The sequence below is a fragment of the Dermochelys coriacea genome, chromosome 15, assembly GCF_009764565.3.
Source record: "Dermochelys coriacea isolate rDerCor1 chromosome 15, rDerCor1.pri.v4, whole genome shotgun sequence".
Classification (NCBI taxonomy): domain Eukaryota; kingdom Metazoa; phylum Chordata; order Testudines; family Dermochelyidae; genus Dermochelys; species Dermochelys coriacea.
In genome coordinates this window covers 15,301,162-15,314,854 of record NC_050082.1, presented here as the reverse complement: position 1 = coordinate 15,314,854, position 13,693 = coordinate 15,301,162, and the positions used below count along the sequence as shown (strand labels likewise).

The following is a 13,693-nucleotide window of genomic DNA, read 5'->3' as shown; positions in this document are numbered from 1 at the left end:
AAGCTGGGTTTCCTTCACAAGCACCACAACCGATCTTTTAGCTTGGTTCAAAGAAGCAAAACAAAAACACTACCTTAGATTAATCGCCAAATGGCAGAGACATCTAAAACAATATCAAAGCCGTTCCAGCAAAGGCAAATTCTGATTCTTATTCCTGATAAGAGATTTTGTAACTGAGATGCTTTTAGTTAGAACAATATACACTAGCTAGACTTTCAAAGCTTTGGAACCACATTACACATTTTACTTAGTTAAACCATTTGTACTGACCTTTGCCAGTAGACCAAAAATAATTAAAAGTTGTGTGTCTTTTTAACCACACCATAACTGGCAATGTTTTTATGGTAAGACAAGACATTGCTGTAATAACAATGCCCTTCAATATATATCAAGGGTATTTTATAAGATTTGTTTATTAAAACTATGTTATGCTACAAACTGGGAAGGTTGAATTAAATTTGGATTGATGTGAAGGGAATATGATCAAGTGAGGTTTCATTAATTTACATCCATTCATTATAGGATAGGTGTGCTAGGACTTGCCAGTATTGCAATAAAATATATATTTTCTGCTAAACCTAAATCTAACGTCACTTAGGGGTTATGCTGAAAGCCATGCAATCCAATTTAAGTAAGGTCAGGAAATAGGTTTGCTTGCTGTCTATTTCACTGCAACTGCTGCTGGTTATACCCTCTCTGCCATTACTGCATAATGAATGCCACATCACATGCATGCTATGTGATGCTCGACACTAAATGGAGATCACCAAACAGTAGAGGAAAGGAGTGCTATAAAGAGAGGATGTTCAATCCAGGATACTGACAGCACTGACTGAACGACAGTCCTAGCAACTACTGAAACCTGGTCGGCATACATCCGGCTATGTTTACAAAGAGAGTTGTTGCTTTTGGAGAAAGGGGCATGCATGCAGAACCTCTGCTTTTATGTCAGTTTAAATTTCAGTTGAAATATAAATGGGAGCAGAATAATCATTTTAGCATTGAATCTACTTTGTAATTTCAAGGAATACTTTAACATTACACACCCAAATCTGTATTTGGGCACCCAAATTTTAACTCCTTAAGCACTCAGCCCGCTGCCAAATGCAGAACTGGAAACTTTAACTCAGGTGACGATGCCCGAAAATTGGATCCACAGAGCTCGTCTAATGGGCCAGGGTAAACATGCTGAAAGGTCAAATGTAGTTTAAAGATCTAATATTGTTTACATAAAAAGATAGCTCCCAATGGAACATACTAAACAGATAATAAACTCTTCTCACTCACCAGCCACCACTAGTGCACACAAGCAGGGCTTAGCAGGGTGTAAGTCGTACAACCAGATATGTCTTAGAGGGTTGGTTTGTTTTTTTCTACAAAACTACAGTATTTAAAAGCCCAAAGGCTTAGACAAGACTTCTCCCCACAAGGTTTATAAGTTTCCTTTTTACTTTAATTAAAAGCAAATCTGGCTACCTAGATTTATGGAGAGTACAGTGCTATGACAGGCCACTTTGTAGGACTGTCTCTCTCCCCATCAACGTTTTGGGGTTTGTAGTGACAAGGAATAGTGGTTGGATTTAGCTAACATGTGCTAGTTAAGCCTGACCTAAACTTAATCACTTTTCCTAGTCAAGACAAACCCTTGGTCCCCCATCTTACAGAAAAAACAGATAAACCAAAAAACCTGGAAATAAAGATCCAGAACTCATTCTGAAGGAGTCCTGGAAAACATTCACGTAGGTGCTCAAAATGCCGGTGTACCCAACTACACAAGGAGCAAAAATTCTCCTGGATTTTTTTAGGAGCTTTCTACTCAAACTATCACACTGTAAAACCTACCCTAGCAGCCTATTGGCTGGAAAATCAACTCTTGGAAAGTCTTGGCAAACAGTAATTAAATAAGGTAGGTAAATCTTTGAACACTGAAAGATTTACATCAGCTCTGTCTGGAAAACTTCCTTCTCCAGTACAGCCCTAAGTACATCCTGATATTCATGCAAACAAATAAGTGTCCTATTAAAAACTGATGCAGGGAGACATGCTTCTTTTAATAGCAATGAGGTTAGAGAACACATCTTGATAACACACTTAAAAATCACAGGGAAGTGCTGCAATAACCTTTTGGGGGACACACACTTCCTCTTGATCATTTCTACACTGTGGGCCAGATGCTCATCTGGGGTAATTTAGTGTAATGCCAATGACTTCAGTGGAGCCGATTTACACTCGGTGACAGTCTGGTCCTATGTCTGATATGTTCTGTGATTCAGCTAATGGTGTTCAACCTGGGTTTATTTTTTATCTGGCTCCAGCCCTGTGCTGGACCACATCTTTCTGACACTTGGGTGTTATATTTACCCTTCTCTTAAGCCTCTCTCTCTCCTTCAGTGTCAGGGTGTCAGCCTTGGCAATCACAGGGACAATGTTGACTTTTCCATGAAGAGCTTTCATGAACTCTACATCTAAAGGCTTCAGCCTACAAGTAGGAAAAAAATACAACAAAAACAAATTCAACCTAAGGGACTATTAAACATACATATTAAGTGGCAAGTATCAGGATTATTGCATTTGTACTAACAATATATAAGTAGCCCCTAATTCAAGGTATCTATATAAACAATCTGTCCTGTAACTTTAAATGACTTGGAGCACTTATCTATTGAGCTGCTTATGTAAGGGTTGAATTGTAATTAAAGTTTCCATCTCAATAATATGCATATTACCAGGTTATGTGTTTCTGAGAATATTTACTCCTCCATATTAAATTCCTACCGGAATAGAGACAAAGCAGGAGAAGGTCATTAAACCCAAAGCCTGTTTTAATTGAGTTGGCTAATTGACAACTTGGGAAGTAACTCCATTAACATGAAGGTTAGTCTCCAAGACAGGGAAGTTACCAAACGCATGCTAAGGATAAAACACCCTAAAATATAAGTATTTATTTTCTTACCCATGCCCAAAGGGTGATATGAAGTAAAAACAGCAGTGGACTCTGTTGTCTATAATGTGGCGCCTGTTCAGACCACTCTCGTCGTGAAGGTATCTTTCAAACTGATTGTCAATATAATGGATGATTGTTTTGAAGCTGTGGTAGGAAGAAACAGACGCTTCTTATACAGGCTCTATGTTTTTGGTTTTTAATAATTTGTGACGTTGAAGGGAGGAGCAAAGAAGGAATATGTGCTCTGATTAACACTTCTGAATAGAAGAATTCAGTTTCCTAATACTGTCTCTTGTGGAGAACTTTTTTGACGATGAATTTTAAAAACTGTTCAGTGTGTGATACACAACAGCCTGCCCCATAACTACTTATCTCTGGAGCAACTTTAAATTCACTTCTGTTGGGTGAAAAGGTTAACGGCAAGTTCAGAGACAAACTCAATGGTGAGACAAGACAAAGACAGGAACATAGGGTGGGTTTTTTTGTTTGTTTGTTTTAAACCCGCTGACAAATGGCATAGCCAGGATATCCTCTTGATTAGCAGTTTGACAACCCTGACCTTAGAATCAGGTTTCTATAGTTTCCTATAAAAATTCTGGTATTTTAGTCTGCTTGAATTCAATCTAAATATATTTGAAACACGTGTGCTCAAACATCATGTGATTTATTAAGCTATTTTTGCCACCATCCTTACGTTGGCAAATTCATACTTATCTCAAGGCAATTTAAAATATGCATTGGAAGGAAATAACGAAATGTCAATTTACGTCTGATATGTTAACTGATATCACAAACAGTGGGTGAAAAATAAAATTATGGCTTTAAAAAAAATGCATGCACTACCGATTTGTTGTTTCTGAGCACCCCAATGTGTACTAGATGCCTCACAAAAATTAAGACATGTTCCTTGCTCCGAAGTGTTAACAATTTAAATAAGTTTGGTGTGACAACAACAAACAATGAAGAGAGTGGAGAGAGGCAAGGGAGCCCAGAGGATACAAACATAAGATTAAGCAGATACTTTGTGTCATGGGTACATTTTAAATTTACCATTCACTTTTTCTCCACTTAGATTAACTTTAAATGTGATTTTTCTGTTGTTGAAGGGGGAGTGGAGGTGGGGTTCGAGGAGTTAGAAAGGAAGACAACAGTGAGAAAGCAGGGAGAGACAAAGGGAGGGAGAAGTTAAGTATAAGGAGAAGGAAGGTAGACAGCGAGTTGGGGGAGGGCAAAAGAGTGGGGGTTAGACAATCATTGCCTGTTGCAAATGTAGACTGTAACAGGGAGGTTTTCTTGCTTTCAACCCTAAGGATCCTGAGCATCTGATCAGACTGAAGGCACAGAATCTATGGTGAGGTATAGCCCTTGTACACAGCCCTCATAGCCTGTTCCACCTCTTGGAAGGACATTTTGCTACCACTGGCAAATCTGTTATAGCTGTGCAAGTGTTGGTACAAAGGGATTCTAACTTCATTCAGGTCATCCCACAAGAATAGCCCAAAGGCATATCCCCTTTCACTATCTGCCTTACCCCCATACAGAGGTTCAACTCTGACTTAGGAGAATGAGGGACAGAATGACACCGTCAAGATGGTGCTCTCCTCAACTATCACCTGAACATTTTTATTCCCTTTTGCTCACAGAAGCGGAAGAGATTATCTCGGTCTAGATGTCTTCGATATAACAAACAAGCATAAGGGATATAACTAGGGATGTAAAAGGTTAACTGGTAAGCAACAGTCGTACCCATTAACCCACCTTAACCATTAACCCTGGGCAGGAGCAGCCAGCGCAGGCCCAGCTGGAGCAGCCCCAGTCCCATCGGCCTCAGCCGCACCAGCCAGCGGGATCGACCCCAACCACTTAATCGATTAACCATGTAAATGACATATTTGTAATTGTTTAAACTGTTAAATTTTAAAATGGTATTTACATCCCTAGATAGAACTAACATCCACAGAAAAAGTTTACTGAATTGTTGGAGAGTGACATCTAACCTTAAGCCTGAAAATATCATTATAACAACCTAAAACATGATATGAGGGACTGGAAGTAACCAGGACCAAGACAGACTTCTCATTGAGAGCATTCTCCCCCCGCCAGCTCGATCATGTTTTTATACACACAGAAATAGAATTATTTGCAAGTTTTAAGCTTTTTGATTTACTAGTTAACTCTCATACATATCTGTTTACCTGGCATTTGATGGGCATTTCTTGAATATCTTATTATTTATGTTACTGTAAAACTTAGGTTACAATAGGAGTTTCAGGTTTGTATTGAAATGCAAGCAGAAGAGACGCCTCATATATACTGTAGTAAGCCTTCAAAACTGAAACTACAGTGACCTGGAAATACATGGAAGATGTAGGCGTCTCCTTTCTTGCACAATCCATGGAGAACCCATCTGTAAATTGATACCTTCTTTAGGTCAGTGATATTAGTAACAGAATTAACATGCATATTTCTATTGTCTCTCTCATTTGTACTTCACTGGCTATATATATGAGAGAGAGAGAGAGAGAGAGAGAGAGAGAGAATGAGAATTATCAGGGTTGGAAGGGACCTCAGGAGGTCATCTAGTCCAACCCGCTGCTCCCCAACTAAATCATCCCAGCCAGGGCTTTGTCAAGCCTGACCTTAAAAGAGCAGAGGAACGTCTTAAAAAATTACTTTCGTGAAACTTCAGTATTTTCTTGCTAAAACTCATTTTTAAGTCCTAGCATTTGTAGTATCCCAACATGTTGAAAGAGGGCAATACATTTTATGTTGCTGTTGATCTTTTAAACAAAACTCCCTTTAGCTGGTGGAAGATAATGAGATTGAAGAGACATGAATATTAGAACAGAAACCAAGTACAGTACAAACAATGGGAAAACACCCCTGGTTACAAGTTTCTCTGGCAATGTAATTCATTTACGTGCAGTTTTATAGTCCTAACTGCTGTAATTTTTCCTATAAACGTGGCATTAGTGTATGGCACCTTCTGATTTCCGGGAAACACCTGGCTTTGCACCACTATGATATCATTTAACTTAGAAGACAGCATATCCTGTACAATGTACCATAACGGCAAACAACGAAATCATTACATTAAAGAGTTCATTCGGGAAAAATGAAAAATAAACCTGAGCTGCCAAAACACACAAATTCAGCCTCACAAAAGCCAGGAACAACAGAACTGATAACTATCAGCAAACCAGTAAGCTCTACTGAAAAGTGACCTGTCACATTGGGACAAAGATGAAACAAAGAAAATATAGTGAATACCTGTATCTAACAAGTGAGTTTGGTCGCTGTATTGTTGTCAGCAGTCCCTTTGATGACTGCCTAGTCCAACCCAGGACTGAGGGAGACTGCATGCAGTGCAATAAGCTGCAAAGGCTGCATTTAGTTATTTTTGGGAACTAGAGCGCCCTTGTCTTGTCAGGATTCTGAAACTGCCATAAAGAATCCTCCATCACACTTCAGATTAAGGATATATTTATAAATTAAACACAAAAAACAATGTTAAGAGTATTAAGGTTCCAAAGTGAAGCATTCAAAAGTTAGGAAGTGCCAGAATTAAGACTGTCTACAACCTTTATTCACTTCCCTAGAGCATATGCATTATCAGAGGTTTTTCCCACCGGGGGCCTGCTGCATTGAGTGCACAGGATAGATTGTGCTCACTGAATGCACAGCTGTTCAATAGTTTGTTTTATCCTCATTTGTGTGCGCACATATCATTAAAGTTCATATAAATTAAACCAGAATGTGATCAAAGACTATCAATGAATTTGTACAACAGAGTAGATTAAGGTTCCACAGGTGTTAATCCTGGCCCTTCCTAACTTTTGAGAGCTTGACTTTCCAATCTTAATGTTCTTCCAACAAAGTTTTTTGTATGTACCTTCCGAGTTTCTAAAATAGCAAACTAAAGAAAATACACTCCATCATATGATCACGTGGGTCATCACCAGAGCTGGAGTTTTTAGATCCACAGCACAGACCTCTGCCACTTGAGCTAATGGAATAACTGGTAGCAGTAGTAGAGTGGCATCCTCTATGTAGACTAGTAACTAGATGAAGGTGAGATATATGCTTTGCCAGAGGGCTTCACAGACATTTGATGATACCAGATTCAGAAATCTTGGGTTCCATCCCAAGTTCTGGAGGAAAGTGATCTCTAGTAGTTGTAAACCCTTATTCTCTGTAACCCCCAAGCCTGACCACCTCTGTCCTGTCCTCTCCAACCTGTGCAAATCCAGTCCCAGTCTTGTCTTCTCCTCCTACAGCTCCTCAACCCAACATCATCTCCCTTCTCTTCCCCAACACACTTAATATCTGGCTCCCAGCCCAAGACCCAGTCTTCTCCCCAATTCTGTCTTACAACACCCATCTCCCTCCCCAGATTGCGATTTTTCAAAGGCTTGTAACTTCTTCTAATTTGGGCAATTTTTCCCATAGAAACAAGAAAAGGGAACCCCCCTTACCAAATTTCAAGCCCCTGCTCGAAAGAATGGAGGACACTATGGATTCACAACAAAAATAATTATTACAGCTGTTTTTTTTTTTTTTAACATGGGCAAAACAATGTATTTTTTCCTAATCCGGCTCTCGGAAAGGGATGAACCCTTTTTGCTGAAACTTTCCAAAGCCTTCAACCTAAGTCATACATCTGGAATGAAAAAATCTCAGCCTGAAAGGTTACAATTTGACAAAGTTATAAGCATCTGAAAACAAGGATTTACAATAGGAAGTGTCCGGCAACCTTAAGTATAGGTGGTGCTACCAACTTCGCCTACAATAGTTTATAAAGTGACAGTAGATGTCATAAGCATGAATAGTATGCATTATAGATGTTAAAAGGACTTCGGTAGAAGGTGCTACACATGGTTATAAATCAAGTTTATAAGCACCAATTGGACTAAATCTGTAATAATTAATCATTTATTAAAACATTAATGCTTTATAAATGTAGCCTTTGTATAAAGTGTCACCAAATCCTCTTCATATTCCTTACAAAAATCCCATACGTCCTCTATGATGAGGGATGCTACATGTTTCCTCCACCTCTCCCATGCACTTCTGCATAGCAGATCTACTGTGCATTCCTGATCTTCCATCACAAAGACCCATGTTATCATCCAGATATGCCTCAATCAAGCAGCTGGTAGCAGCAGCAGCCACAACAATACCACACTCCAGAACCAAAACGATCATTCACATCCAACTACAGGTTTACATTAGAGTAGAAGAATGCCACCCTACTTGAGATCCGATCTCCTCTTACAGCTGTTTAAAAATGCTTTGCAAATAACATTAACATGCACATTTCAGCAATAAATTTATAGAAGTGGGAGAATATCTATTTTCTTATTCATTTCCCCCACCTCCTAGGGCTGCCGTTTCCTGTCCACAGGCTGCTACTGACTACCTCCTCCCAATTCCCACTAATTGTCATTGTTCCTCCTAGGATGGGAAATACATATAACATGTCCCTGTCTTGCTCTTTGAAATACGAACACTTGAATTTGTCCCTTCAGTGAATCCAAAGGCAGAAAGCAGAGGCAGCTGGGTGGGATACCTAGTCAAGAAGATACAGTGTATTATTGCTAGAATGTTAATATTAGCCACGTGGCAGAAATCTCATGCTACATTGCTGACTTTCATTGCATCTCATACAACCATTCAATACTAGCTGCCCTAGTGAAGACTTTCTGAAAAAGCCAAGGGACATTCTGTGTGCTCTGACTACCATTCCTTCTGTCACAATGAAACAAGTTTTAATGGCCAAAGTGGTTGGTGAGCTATTTCTACAAAGGATACTGTTTCCCTGTGTGTGCGCACAACCATTTATAAAGCTTCTGTACTTAGATCATAGAATCACAGAATATCAGGGTTGGAAGGGACCTCCGGAGGTCATCTAGTCCAACCCCCTACTCAAAGCAGGACCAATCCCCAACTAAATTCTTCTGTTCTGCAGACTAAATAATCCCAGTTCCCTCAGCCTCTCCTCATAAATCATGTGGTCCAGCCCCCTAATCATTTTTGTTGCCCTCCACTGGACACTCTCCAATTTTTCCACATCCTTCTTGCGTGTGGGGCCCAAAACTGGACACAGTACTCCAGATGAGGCCTCACCAATGCTGAATAGAGGGGAATGATCACATCCCTCGATCTGCTGGCAATACTCCTACTTAAACAGCCCAAAATGCCGTTAGCCTTCTTGGCAACAAGGGCACACTGTTGACTCATATCCAGCTGCTCGTCCACTGTAACTCCTAGGTCCTTTTCTGCAGAACTGTTGCCTAGCCACTCGGTCCCTAGATAGGACAAGACAGATCTTTAAACATTTACTATGGAGGGATGGGGGACAGGGAAAAAAATTTAGACCTGAGAATTCTCTATGTACATCTTCCAAAAGATACACAAGTGCTATTTTGCAGGAAAATTGTTTCTATCATATACTCTGAAGTCACTGCTTGTGTTCTGAGAATTTACATTGGAAACATAGTACAGAATTTTATACTAAGTTATTCAGATGTGTCTGACTCACCATGGAACTAGCTTGCTTGGAAAGCCTGCACTGAGAAAAGTAGGGGCGGGGGAGAATCTGAACATGTAGGTCTCTAAGAAACATCTTAATAGAATAAACAAAGGGCATTAGAACACAATCAACAGGAAGGTCTCATTGTAACACAATACACTGGCTTAACAGCTCTTAATTCCAGCAAAAGGAAGCTCAAATCAACATTACTGACAATGAGCAAGATTGCACTGCAGTCCAAAAAGATACTTTACAGTTATTCAGAAGTTTCTGTTTTAATTAGTTTAACAACATAGACTGAGGACAAGGAAGCTGAAGATACAATTACCACTACCACCACACTTTTGACCCTTCATCCAGTGAATTTCAAGCACATGTAAAAGACATGATAAAAGAAGCTAATCATTCCCATTTCAGAGTGGTCTTCTTGCAAAGCACTCCATAGACAGGAAAAAATAAACCCGTTTGCCAACTATATTTACCATTATCTCAAATTTTGTCCAATGTACACCACCACAAGATTTTGAAATGTGGTGTTGTTAATTGTAGTTATATCAGCCGTTTATCCACTGTTTATCCCCTGCACAAAAGCTTGATTTTATGACTATATATTTCCAGTGGCATAATATGTAAATGAGTCGTTTGCTTATTTAATGTTTCTTTTCTCTATTTAGTGCTGCTTCGTTACAATAAAAACAAATAGCTGAGAGAAATGAATTTTACCAGCGGTTCTTAGCCTCCAATGTATAGGATGTATAAATAATCGAGAGTCTCCAGTTGGCATGCCGCTCACCAGTGCCAGTATATTGCATTTTCATTTAAAACCCAGCTACCACAGGGGTAGTTTTCCTTCTTTAAAAATAGGATGGAGCTATCCTTCCTTTCTTAATCAAAATGCATGAGTAGGGCCCTACCAAATTCACAGCCATGAAAAATGCGTCACGGACGTGAAATTTGGTCTCCCCACATGAAATCTGGTCTTGTGTGTGCTTTTATGTTATATTATACAGATTTCATGGGGGAGACCAGCATTTTTCAAATTGGGGGTCCTGACCAAAAAGGGAGTTGAAGGGGGGGTCACAAGGGTATTTTAGGAGGTTGAAGTATTGCCTTACTTCAGCTGCCCAGCTCTGAAGGCAGGATTGCCACCACCAGCAGCGCAAAACTAAGGATGGCATAGTATGGTATTGCCACCCTTACTTCTGTGCTGCAGCTGCAGACATTAAGGGTAGCAGTACCGCAACCCCCACTACAATAACCTTGTGACCCCTCCCACAATTCCTTTTTGGGTCAGGACCCCTACAATTACAACACAGTGAAATTTCAGATTTAAATAGCTGAAATTTTTAAAATCCTATGGTCATGAAATTGAACAAACTGGACCGTAAATTTTGTAGGACCCTATGCATAAGCCTAAATTAGCAAACTGTACAGAAAGACTTACATCACTACAAAATGACTGCAATTATATCCTAGAGATTAATTTGACTGTGTAATTCCAACCAACTTCATTTGGAGTTACATCACGGAAGAATTTGGTCCATAATTCAGAGATTTTTTTTTAATCTATTATGGGATGTTTTTGCAGTGGGGAGGCAGGAAATAAAGGACAAATATTCTCCTCAAACTTGATTTATACATGAATCCAGTGCTATTGAAGTTATTTGGGTAAATAAGAATCCAAAACTAAGCTAAATGCTGATTAACTAAATCAGTTTCAACCATATGGCCACAGCTCCCTTCTAGCACCTCTTTTAATGTAGGGAGCCCTTGACCCTCCTTGTACAAGCCCCCACATTTGTCACCTTTCCCCTGTCCCTCATTCCCACACTTCAGATTCTGTATTTGCCAAACAGAGAAACTATTTGGAAGAAGATTCCTATGAAAAAGAACAAAGTATGAAAACTTTACGGACTATTTTTATAAGTGTTTTCTTTCCAAATAAATATGGACGGAGAAGGAAGACAATCTCTACTGTGATCCCTAGATAACAATACATTGCCATTAAAAAAAACAACAATGAAGTGGTTGCTTCCCCTTTGCATGTCACAAAATACAGGAACAATACACACTGTTCTCCAAAGACCACTCCCATCCACTGAATCACCAAGATACATATAAAAAGGAGAGAACAAAACACTAGTATTAACATATACATACAACACCATAAGCAGAAATGGATTTAAAGATTCTTCACGGTGGTTAAAACAGACATACCAGTCCTGGCTGTTAATGGCATCGCCATATCCTGGTGTATCAACTACTGTTAAACGGAGTTTCACCCCTCGCTCCTCAATCTCTACTGTAGAAGCTTCGATTTGGACTGTTCTCTCTATTTTCTCTATAATAAAATAATGTTTTAAACATTAGTATTTCTCTTGTCCAACCCACAGATGCCCATGTACCAGATTTATTTAAAGCGTATTGTAACCAGTTACACCTCCACCGCTACGTAATGGGGAATACTTCAGAAAAACATGCAAAATAAACTAATATAAGTGTAAGCACAATCTATGATTAACTGAAATACCCAGAACATAATGAGTGGAGAAACAATGGTATGCCACATGTAATGATGCTGTGATGATCATTTTTTAATGTTTTATTTTTATAACTTTCAGAAGCGTGCTAGGTTCTTTACAGACAGGGAGTTCCTTGTCCTAAAGAGTTTATCATCTAGATTTTAGACATGACCACTGCAAGGTGGTAATCAACTGGAGGAAGTGGGGATTACAGTAAGATCACATGTCAGTTTAGGCATATAGACATCTTATGGAGTTTGGGGGTTTGTTTATACTTGTTGGAGTAACAGCAGAAGTGAGTTTGTAGGAGGGAGACATCAAACCTTAAATTATGAGAACAGAGTGGCTTAACCAACAGTGATTGGGAGTGCTGTTCCATGCATCAATGGCATGGAAGCAAAACCAAGTGGGCTTCATGGCTGAAGTCATTGTTAGAATGGAGGAATAATGGTGGGGAGGATGTGAAAGGAAACAAGGTTGGAGGTGTGTGCTTGGACTGAATGATGTAGGGCCTTAAACAAGAACACAGTCAAATTTACCTGCAGCTCCAGGAATGTAACGTTCTGGATAAAGATCAGTCAGGAATAAACTGTTAATTAAGGTGGATTTTCCCAAACCAGATTCTCCTGCAAACAAAATCATTTCAAGTAATTAAATACCTTCATCTTCCTTAGTAGCCTCCCTGTAACCCCACAAGCCTATGTAGTGGAGTAAAAATAATTTGTTCAGCCAAGGTCCAGCCTATCTTTTAAGATAAAAACATCAGAAACTCAGCTAAGCAATGACAGGTTTCAGAGTAGCAGCCGTGCCGATGAAGTGAGCTGTAGCTCACGAAAGCTTATGCTCTAATAAATTTGTTAGTCTCTAAGGTGCCACAAGTACTCCTTTTCTTTCAGCTAAGCAATGCTAAAGAAAAAAGAAAAAACAAATCTTTGGTGCTTGCTTACATATACGAACGCATGAAAATTCTAAACGTACTCTATTAGATTTAACAGTGCAAGCAAAAAGGTCACAGCTGCAATGATCACATATATAAAAATACCCACTTTACACCACAGCACTTCCAAGTCTTGAATCAAAACAGTGGCAAAGTATTCAAACCTTTTCTCTTTTACTTATGAAATCAGAAGCCATGACATTCGAATTCACGTTTTTGTAAGTTTTGAGATTTTTTTAAGCTAGAGTTGCAAATCAGAGTTTTATTTTTTAAACCGCTGTAGCACTTCAATGTAGACACTATACTACGCTGATGGGAGTGGTTCTCCCATCAGCGTAGATAATCTGTCTTCCAAAGCGGTGGTAGCAGGTCGATGTAAGAATTCTGAGAATTAGGTTGGCTTAACTACACCACTCAGGGAAGGAGACAGGATTTTTCAACCCTTTGAGCCATGTAGCTAAGTCAACCTAACTTTTAGTGTAGACCAGGCCCAGGTTAAGCACAACTGGCAACCAAGTTTAGCATCCTTGCATTCAGACTATATTTATTCTACATAGCAAGAACTAAAGAAAGCCACTGAGAATCTTTTAATCTTCACTTGGAAAGTTTTATAATTCTAAAAGTTTACGATCACTTTAATTTACCTGAAACTCCCTAAAACTAGCTTGTGGAGTTTGCAAGTTCATCTTTGCTCTATAAAATTGTTTCAGGAAGCTAAAGTGATCTGTAATGGTTATGTATATTATATGCCAGTAAAC

General features: G+C 39.2%; 1 protein-coding gene across 5 annotated transcripts in view; it reads right to left on the bottom strand.

The window, feature by feature from the left end:
* LOC119843484 (septin-2) overlaps positions 1-13,693 on the bottom strand; it is a 92,581-nt gene that overhangs the window by 34,666 nt on the left and 44,222 nt on the right. For all 5 annotated transcript variants that reach the window (XM_038372732.2, XM_043498075.1, XM_038372731.1 and 2 more), the window contains exons 4-7: positions 12,538-12,624; positions 11,694-11,817; positions 2,954-3,088; positions 2,362-2,479 (exon numbers count right to left, since the gene is read on the bottom strand). In XM_038372732.2, the coding sequence (XP_038228660.1) occupies positions 2,362-2,479; positions 2,954-3,088; positions 11,694-11,817; positions 12,538-12,624 (464 nt within the window). The remainder of the gene's footprint in view (positions 1-2,361; positions 2,480-2,953; positions 3,089-11,693; positions 11,818-12,537; positions 12,625-13,693) is intronic.